At 43.3% G+C, this 10244-nt stretch overlaps 1 protein-coding gene across 1 annotated transcript; it reads right to left on the bottom strand.

The window, feature by feature from the left end:
• Window positions 1-1592: 1592 nt before the first annotated feature.
• Window positions 1593-8182, bottom strand: LOC118769299 (collagen triple helix repeat-containing protein 1-like). Its single transcript, XM_036516357.1, has 5 exons — window positions 8066-8182; window positions 7314-7382; window positions 4400-4618; window positions 2984-3200; window positions 1593-1858 (listed from the first exon to the last, which is right to left on the bottom strand). Exons 1-5 carry the CDS (start codon window positions 8180-8182, stop codon window positions 1716-1718), a joined length of 765 nt encoding a protein of 254 aa, XP_036372250.1. The 3' UTR covers window positions 1593-1715.
• Between the last annotated feature and the right edge of the window lie 2062 nt (window positions 8183-10244).

The following is a 10244-nucleotide window of genomic DNA, read 5'->3' as shown; positions in this document are numbered from 1 at the left end:
CTGTAATTATGTAATTTATGTAATTTGTCCAATCATTCACTTTCTCTTCTGCCAGTGATAAACCACTGCCGAAGGCTGACATCATACTGAAAATATAAATTGTATTGCTCTGTACTTAGGAAAATGCGGAGGTGTAAATGTATGCAGCCAAAGAACTGGGCTAGTTAAGCCAGGGGAATTTGCCGAAACAGAACAGCAAAATGGCACAGGAGTTTGACACCTCTCCCTCTGCCGTGGCCTTAAGTGCTGAGTCATGGCACTCTGCCTCATTAAAGGCCGGCCTCTAAAATATTCCCCATTATCTGCACAGCTGTTACTAGCCTGTTTTAACATGTTTTGTAAAGGTAAACATACACTCAAAACGGTGATGTCAGACAAAAACTGTAAGAATGAGTTTGAATGTTAAGACCATATTACTGACATATGTGTTGTCATAATTGTCATGAACAGACTTCTTGTTTTTGATGTTTGGTCAGAATATTTAGCAAAAACCAAGCATGTTACATCAGGCAGCAAAAATGTTTACAAAAACTAACAAAATGCTGTTGTAGCAAGTGATATACATATATTAAAATGTGTATATAAAAAGACTTGTTTATTAACATTGATATATAAAAATGACATATTGACAGTGGTTATTGGAGAATACCAAAGGGCCAGCTGAGGGCAGGGTTAAATAAAATTGGTTGGCTAATTAAAATTAAATTAGAAACCCAGAGCAAACAGGGTTTTGTTTTCTGTGAGGTAGAACCAAGCCCCTCAAACATGCCAACCTTTTTACCTCAGGAATAATCTACTCTGTGATGAGCTGGTGCTCAAAGTTCTGGCCTGTCTCCTGGCCTAAAGTGAAGCACTGAAATATCTATAAATCTAGCTTGTAGCATTTGAGGTGACAGTTGTACCTTTTTCCACTGAAATGCCAGACCCCAAAATTCTCTGGCCTCTAGTATTGTGTGATGCTACTAAGTGGAAGTGCACCAGATAGTTTCTGGATAGTGTCTGGTTTCAGTGGGACTATGAGCAGAATTAGGTAATAGTGCACTCCATAGAAGGTACGACTCGGTGACATCACACAAAATGGGCAGGTGTACAGTGAAGTCATGCTAGGACTCAGAAAGGTAAAGAACAATACACAGAACTACACAGAAAACGACAAACCCTGCATTCACACATCTGTGGAAAAGCCATAGCCACCTCCGCGCCTTGATGCATAGACTGTCTCACACGAGAGGGCCCATGTCCTCGCTTCAAAAACACATTTTTTTTTCTGTCCACAACACAACACCTGATGTTTCCTTGTCACGAACAGTGGAATTATTTTACCTTCTCCTCATGCAATGTTATGGCAATCCCCACGTTGATGTGCAGAAGCAGCAATGGATTTCCCATGAAAGTGTGAATGCAGGGAGAGGCCTCCAAGCCCAGCACGTTTACATCATTCTTTATAGGTTGTAGCTGGTGTTCTGCATGGTAGGCAGAGTTTGTCATTTCCTTAAGTGTCTCCTCCTGTGTCCTGTAGCGGAGACACATAGTTCCCTGAACAGGGAGCCCTTGTTCCTGCTTGTGTCATGGCAAGATAGTGGAAAAGGAGTACAACAGAGAGGCTTGGCGATGGGCCCTTTGCACCAGCCGCTGTTTAGTGGTGGGGTGGTAGAAACGCGAAATGAACCAAGATGGCCCCCATCATAGGCACGGCACAGGGGCGGGGGGGGGGCTTATTTGGGTAGCTCCTCGATGATGAGCCGTGACACGGAGTTCCAGCCGGTGGAGGCGTCTCCTCGGGGGTAATCGGAGCAGGTGCCCACCCATATGCCGACATCCACCAGGCCGGCCGGGATCCCCTCGCATAGACCCTCCACTGGACATGAAAGGCCGTAGAGAAAAAGCGTCAGCAAATGTCTCATAGTCTCCGCCTACCGGGACAACCGTGAGCCTTTTTGTTTTGTTTTCCATAACGATAAACATCTCGGGGCAGAAGCAAAACGTCAAGACAAGTGATGTGTGGAACTGATGTGATGAAAGGCCTTCACAGCCCTCCCAAAACCACTTGCAACACAGAAATACCTTTGGCTCTCCATAATTACAGCATGCCTGGGTTATATCTTAGCCTCCGTTGGCTGAGAGTGACAAATTCACTTAAAGAGTTTGTTTTGCATTCACTGACACTGGTGAAGTCTGTAAATAATAGCCCGTAACAATGAATCTGTGATTCTTTAACGTTCTTCTGCAATGCAAGCTATGCACAGCAAAATGCAAGCTGGCATGTTTTAGGTCCTGCAGTTTCAGACTGGTATAATCTGTCATATATGACATTTGCTGGTGCATATAGTCATTTTGTAAACAGCTTTGAGCTGGCAATAAAAAACAAGATCACTTCAAGATCAATTTCAACTGATGGCTGTTTGTATACGACGAATATGAGTGTACTGATTTCAGAGAAAAAGCTACTTTAGCACTTTAAGCCATTCCAGTTTTTTCGGGAGGCTGGCGAGTGTGATTACATTAATCACACTGACCAACTGCTGTGTACTGGGAGTGTTGATGTCCTGAAAGACAGCCAATGTGCAGTACGGTGAGGGGTATATCCCAGAGAAATGTGCTGATCATGTCTGAGGATAGCCAACTTTTACGACACCAGATCAATCTGGAAGTCTAAATCCTTTGACTTGAAGGACAAAAACACTATTTTAGTTCTCTTTATCATTTTGAAAATAAATTCAAATGCTTCTGTTTCCGGTATAGCTAAATATTACTAGTCATTACCCTGCACAGTTATTTGAAGCTAAATGTACGTTTAGGTTGCAATATTTTACATATTTGGAATGTGCCTTTGATTTGAACAAAATAATTGTTATACAACACGTCTGTAGTAAAAATGAAAGGAAAAAAAAGTTGGGGAAAAAATATTCTTCTATGTGAAGGTAACAGTCATTGTGGTATTGAGATCACGGGGAAATGCTGAGCGTGGGGCAGCCCCTCTCACCTGCGGAGGTGCGGTGTATGTTGATGCTGGAGTCGAACTCGGGGCTGCCGTGGTCCAGGTAGATGATGGACTCTATGGGCAGCGGGCCCGTGCACTCGGCGCCATTGAAGGTGAAGTACCAGCGCTGGCAGCAGGCCGTCTTGCACTTGAGCCGGAGGGAGCCGCTGAAGAGCACCCTCAGGGCGCTGTCCGAGCGCAGCTTGGTGAAGGTGCAGTCCTGCGGGGGGGGGGGGGGGGGGGGGGGGCGTGGGGGGGGGGGGGGGGGGGGGGGGGGGGGGGGGAGAGAAGAGACAGCCTTCCGATGAGCTCGCTGCTCAGGTCTGAGCTCCGTGATTGGTTGCTGCACCGCTTTAGCACTCACTCACTAGGAGGTTGTGGCTGTCCAAACAGCACCGAATATTGCAGCGTTCTTAGCTGACGTTCTGCCACACATCAGTTCGGTACACTTCTGTAGTTCAGTGTCCCACCCCCCCTCCAGTGAGGATGCCAATAAGGACTGGGGGGGGGGGGGGGGGGGGGGGGGAAAGCACGCAAATTATGGGGTTTCTTTTCCCAATTTTAAGGGGTGCATGGTTGCCACTGGACAGTTTAAGTTAATAAGGTGGGGGAATCTAATTAAAGTGTTGTAATATTATGATATGTCAGTTGGCGCCTCATGTCGTATGAGAGCAGGTTCATCTCCTTCTTTAAGCAGTACTCTTTCTGCTCTAATAAATTGCTACCATTGTTAGGAAATCATAGGCAACCCAACAGTTAGCTTGTGACAACAGGGAATAAATGTTCGCCAACAGCAACCTCTTGTCCCCGACTCTTGTCTTCCATGTCCAGGCCAAAGCTAAGCTCAGAGGTTGCACATGCTACAGTATCTTATAAACTTTGGGCATCGTTTTCTGAATCTGCTTTCCTGCAAAAATGAAATGTAGATGCTTTATGAAAGGGGATTATATACACTAAAATGTTTTGGAGGTTTTGTCCCAGAATTTAGTAACTTTTGGATCATGTGTTTAGCTGTGTGTTTGAACAGTTAGGTTCAGTGATGTGCACAGGCTAGAAATAACAGTAGTAAGTGAACAGGTGTGCTCAAATGAATCCACACCTAAATGTGCATTTGATGTTCATATTAGAGTCCCTTAAAAGGCTTTCACAAGAGTATGGAAGATATCGACATCATAAAAATAACACATAGGTACTGATAATCACAGGACAGGTGAGTCTGGGGTACAAATGTAATCCTGTATTGGATACAGGTAATCCTGTGTTGAATTCTACTGTTTTATGATAACATTGCTCTACATTCCTAAAACTAGCTCACTTTGGTTTCATGTTTTTATTAATATGCCTGTATTGGCAAATGTGAAAATGGCACGTAGGTTTTGTGGATCCGGTCAGTCAGCCCACCCGGTGAGTGAGTCTTACTGTGATTTTGCCCAGGTCGATGCCGTAGTTGAGGGAGCTCCAGGCGCACTGCTTGAAGTTGGGTCTCCACGGCTCCTCGAACCTCTCGCTCGCGCATTCTCCCTTCTCGCCCTTCAGCCCGTCCCGCCCTGGGATGCCGGGGGTCCCGGGGATGCCGTTCATCCCGGGGTTACCGTCCCGGCCTGGGGTGCCAGGCGGGCCCTGTAGGCAGCCGCTGTACTAGAAATAAGAGGATAAAACAAGCTTGGGTAGGGTGGGTTTAGCCCTCCTCTCTGGTCCGTCTCGGCTTTTGGGGGTGTGTACTGAACTGACATTGCAGCGGTAAGCTTCCCTCCCCTGAGGATTAAAGGTCCAACCTGACTCCAAAGGATATCTTTACAGGCTCAGAAGCACAATTAAGTCCTGTTAGGCTAAGCGTGCTGACTATTTCCACAGCATGTGCTAACTCTCAAAGGACTGTTATTTACATTTTGATTCTTCTTTGTCATCATCATGAAGAAGAGTATCCATCTTTGGAGGCTCAGAAGTGCCATCAAGCCATGTTGGGCTATACATGTGTAGTGACTATTTCTGCAGCATATGCTAAGTGTTAAAGGACTATAATTTATGTTCCCTGCCTTTTTTGTCATTATCATGAAGAAAAGTAAAAAGTTAAGGAGTAGAAGTCATGAAAAGATTCCACTGACTGAATACAGTGTCAGACAGTGGTACTAATACAATTTGACTTTATCTCAGAATGTGAACTTCATTCTCATGCTAATCCAGACGTTGACGACTATACTGCTTAAAGTCTTGCATGCTGTGTGAACCTGAATAAATCTATCCAAAAGGTAAAACCCCTCAGATTTTCACATAAAGGGCTTCTGTACGGCTCTATTAGAACTGCATAATGTATTTTACGCCACTTCCAAGAAAACCTATTTAAACTCCTCTGAACTGGAAAAAAATCACACAGCCAAGCACTTCAGAAGAAGTCTGCACGAGCTACAGAAATGTCTACTCAAATGGAAAGTAGGCAGCTGCGACTGGCTCACCGCCAGAAGGCGGAAGCTTGCATTCTCCATCAATTCAGAAGTCATGGGAAAAACGTGCATAATGCAGACCCGTCTTTCCAGGAACGCATTAACGTATACGCATTGAAAATGCACTTGCATCCCAATCACTCGCATTACATCTTCATCAGCGCTAAGCAGACCTGTTCCAGCCCTGTTCCACCTGAGCCCTTAATTACACAATTGGATTAGTTATCACGCCAAATCACAGCAGGTGACCACGGTCTCAAGGTGCTAAGCATTTGACTACGCAGAACTATGGCTACAGGGTCACCTGCATTAGCTGAGAAGGAGAAGTGATATAGTTATGTATTTAAGAGATAAGATGGAAAAAAACCTCTCTCTGGCACTCTGGATCAGGTTCACACACCCTAGATGTGGATTATCATGAATGGCTATGCCAGGGGTGACATTGTCCAATATTACATTACTGGCATTTAGCAGACACTCTTATCCAGAGCGACTTACAATGTTTGAATCGTGAATATACATTATGTGCCTAAATGAAAGCGTAATACTCAGCTCAAGTGATAGCACAGCAATGCAGGTTTGCCAGCCTCTGCTATTAAATACTTAATTAGCCTGATCACCATCAGGAGGACATAAGATGCACGAGCTAAACTGATTGGAGCAGCCGCGCAGAGAGGCCGGTGTGGAGCGGAAACTGGCACACGTGCAGCCCTCCAGGGAAGCACTGTGGGTCTGTCATATCCATCGAATCACCGTGGAAAGCCATCAGCTGAGAAGCGGTCCCGGGAGGAACGGCGATGCTTCAGTGCATTTCCAGACTAGCGGCTGGGGGCTGGCGCTCACGTGACCGAGGGCTTACATCAGGAACGTGACATTTCTCTAAAAACCCACATCTCACACAGAGATAAGATCTAAAACAGCACATGTCAAAGGGAAGGAGAGTTTCTGGAGGCTGCAACAGTCAGCAACTATTTTTAAGTGAAGCAAAATGGTTTTGTGTATCATACACTATGGATAATCATTGTTTTAAAATGACACACAGACTTGCCATTCAGAAAGATTATAAGCAGACAACACTATTAATGCACATCCAAAAGAGTAGCTGGGCTTTGATATTCTGGTTTTTTTTCCCACATGCTTTCAAAATAAATGGTACTAACTTTTATACAGCAAGACAACTCCTGCTGTATGTTATACCCTTATGCTGGTAACTACAATTCCCAGTACAACCCCGTTTACTTGTGACAGTATAATCAGAACTTAAAATGGTCTACGCTCTTCTTCACAAGGTCTCACAGTAAAAATGTGTTAATGTGGAGTTATATGTATGCAGAAAATCTGTTATATTTAACCCTCAGCACAGAAGTCAGATCAGGTGGCAGGCCACACAAAGCATGGTATCTGCAATGAGCCTCTTCTCAGGCACTGCATCAAGTTATTTAGCGCTTCCAGAATATGCAGCAGACATACTGGACATAATTCACTGCTTTTACATAGACTTTATTGGGATGACTATGCCAGAGGAATGGATGGACCTGTATCGGAAAAAAGTCTGATGTCAGATGTGACCAGTTTCTGGGCAATAGCTTGTGGAGTGAAAGGGGTTTCTGTCCTTTCAAATGCGCACAGCTGCGGTTTTCATTAGTTTTCTTTAGACTTCATGGACACAGAGCCCAAGAAATTCAAGGGGGTGGATTCTTGCCCAGATTCACACTATCCACATACACATACTATACACACAAACACACGCACACACACATGCATGAAAACAAGCAGTTGTGCAGCATAAGCAAAGTACACTACGGTGGGCATGGAGCTAACCTGGAAACAGCAGGATAGGAGAATCAGGGTTATATAAAAGCGTATGGATAAAACTCAGATAAAAATGTTACCATGTTAACATGGTCTTCTGTTGAAAGTCGGGTACAGTTCTGGCTTCCTGCATGGCTTCCACCTGTACACTAGAGGGCGACAGAGACAATATTCATCAAAACAGGAGTCATTGGCTGATGCCATAAATTAACATATTTTAAGAGTGAAAAGCACATAAAACCTCTCCCGGCTCTGCGTGTCGAAGCTTTTCACATTTGCTTTCTAAAGGATCACTTGATGCATAAGACATCCTATTTGTAATAATATGATGTTAATACTGAATCTGCAAAGAAACATAAAATTAGATGTTACCGGCTTGCTATTAAGCAGAAGTTCCAACATCTCCCCTAAACCAAAGTGTGACGCCCCGATCCAGGATAAATTAACAGTTTTAACTGGCTTTGAAGAGATTACTGCGAATACTGATCTCTGTTGTTATACTGGACGGATCGAGGGTTTGTTATTTTCCCAAATCTGACATTGCCATTTTTCTACAATCGGTTGACAAATTTCGCAAAGTAGCCAAGAAGTGGACGGGTAAAACGAACTTTGTTAAAAATAAAGGTAACTAAAAATTTGCACATTACCCAGCTCAGGTGAGTGCGTTTCACAGTGTCAAAATAAAAACTTAAACTTATCTAAAAGCAGTGTCTTTTAAACACTATAGATAAGAATTAAATTTTTGCCATGCAAATCTCTGACCACTGGGGTGGATAGGCGTAAAATCAATGCATCAAGTCAAAGCTTGCACGTAGTTGCCCAGAAATCTTACTTTCTCAACGAATTCAACATCCCTCTGACGAATTCTTCGTTGTTTCGCTCTCTCCGTCCCACATGAAGGCAAAATTAACCAAGCGAAGAGCAGCAGACTGAGCTGAGGAGAGACCATGTTAATGGATCGTAACAGAAGCGAAGGGTCCAACACGTTGTCTTTCAAGAAGTCGTTAAAATGAACCGAGACTGGTGAAGAGCGCTGTCTCCTTCTGGTGCGTAAATGTATGTCTGATAGAAAAAAAAGCCTCAAAATAAATCCCTTGAGAATTTCGGCATTCGTATCCCACACACGACGTCCGACATTTATTTGTACAAATCCTTCCAAATGGTCAAAGGAGCCGGAAAATGGCAAGGGAGGAGTTAATTCTTGACAAAGTAAATAGACAAACTGTCACAATGCATTTAAACTATTAATTTGGATACTTGTTCTTCCAAAGTTTAACTACTGCAGATATACAGTAGTTATCACATAAAAAAGAAAACAATGGGTCGTTTGTTCCAAAACGAAGTAAATAGTTGTTGGCACATTTCATCACTACGGCGCAGTCGTTCTCATTGAGCTGTCTGCAGTGGAGGCCTTAGATCTTTGTCCTGGCGGTAGTGGTTTCGCTGTTTTCTCCCTTTGGTATTTAAGTTTTGGAAGCCCGAGGTGAGATGTGCGTCAGACAAGATCATATTACCACATATGTCACTAGAACTTACTGGAATTTTAATATTCTGAGAAAATGGCAAGGTTAATTCATTTGTTTACTAATATAACTCAACAACAACGCTGAAAACGTGCGAAGACGACAATTCTAAAATTTGCATAGATTTTAATTCTTTTAATCATTTAAAAAAAATTAAATTAAAAAAGTATAAACTTATTTATATAAACTTATTTATAAAGCCTTCATATATATATATATATAACTCCTGCTGAAACACTAAGTGAAACACTTAGGGAATTTCTAGAAAAAAGCATCCTCCGATACAGTACCACGTTTTTGAAACACCACCGTAATTTACCTCTGCGTGGTAGGCCTATATTTTTACATGTTACTGCGTATGCGCTAAAACGGATAATTGTGTGAAATTAGGTAATTTGCGAAATGGCTAACAATTTTTTTTTTTTTGCTGTAATTACAGGGGATCAGGGGATTAAGACTTGCCAGGTGCTATGTAGTAAATATGCTTAAAATGTGCAAAATGCATTAATATCTGTCTGTTCCATTTCGCTGCACTCCAAAGATGCACACTCCAAAGTGAGGGCATATGCAGGCATGTAAAACCCAGATACATTTAAAGCAGCAGTAAGGAGTTTTGGTCTACAACTGGTGAGCTAACTACCTAAAAGACGTACAAAATACAACAACAGCACAGTAAGCACTGATAAAAGCTTGCTAGCATTCTAATGGTGTCTTTTTGGGATACAGTTGGCAATCTTGTGCTGTGAAAGCAGTTCTTACATTTTCAAGGGGTGGTCTGACCACAGAACTACATAGCGCATAGCCTGGGCGGCTAGTGGGAATGACAGTTGTGTTCTGTCCTTCACATGACCATATACTATAAAAATGAATTTGAAGATAACATCAATGGAGCCGCTCCTCATTCCTGCTTGATTTCGCTTTTAATTGAGGTGGCTGTTGCTGAAATCAAATCGCTTTGGATGGTTTTAAACATGCCGGTAAACACAGGTGAAGACTGCAAATGCTCTGCAAGTAAATCATATCGTGCAATCACCTCTGCTAGCTGTCTGTAGTTTCCCTTGTTGTCTGAACTGGCCCCCTCGATATGCCCCCTGAATGCCAACTCTTACATGCCCAGATAAGCAGTGGCATCAACCAGGTGCTTCACAGTATCTCTATTACGACACACTTTTGCATTGTGCTGCGCCATTTGCAACCGTACACCCTCATCCACAACTTGATTGATTGGCATCCTGCCCAGCAGTTTCAATCTAACTGCAGCACCAACGTGGTCTTTACATTTATCGTGGCCTTTTTTTTGCCCCATCCACATTCTTTACATCACTAAATCCCTGAACAGACCATGTTTGAGATTTCCCCATTAGCAGGCAAGGCCAGCAATACAGACGGTTGTTCGTTAGGCTGCCAGTGAGCCATGGGTATTTCTCAAACCATGTGGTGTTGAAGACACTGACCTTGCTATTTGGTTTGGTAATCTTGATTTTTGGA

This window comes from Megalops cyprinoides, chromosome 21 (assembly GCF_013368585.1).
Source record: "Megalops cyprinoides isolate fMegCyp1 chromosome 21, fMegCyp1.pri, whole genome shotgun sequence".
NCBI classification, from domain to species: domain Eukaryota; kingdom Metazoa; phylum Chordata; class Actinopteri; order Elopiformes; family Megalopidae; genus Megalops; species Megalops cyprinoides.
Note: the sequence above shows the minus strand (reverse complement) of the source record. Positions and strands in the feature narration are given on the sequence as shown.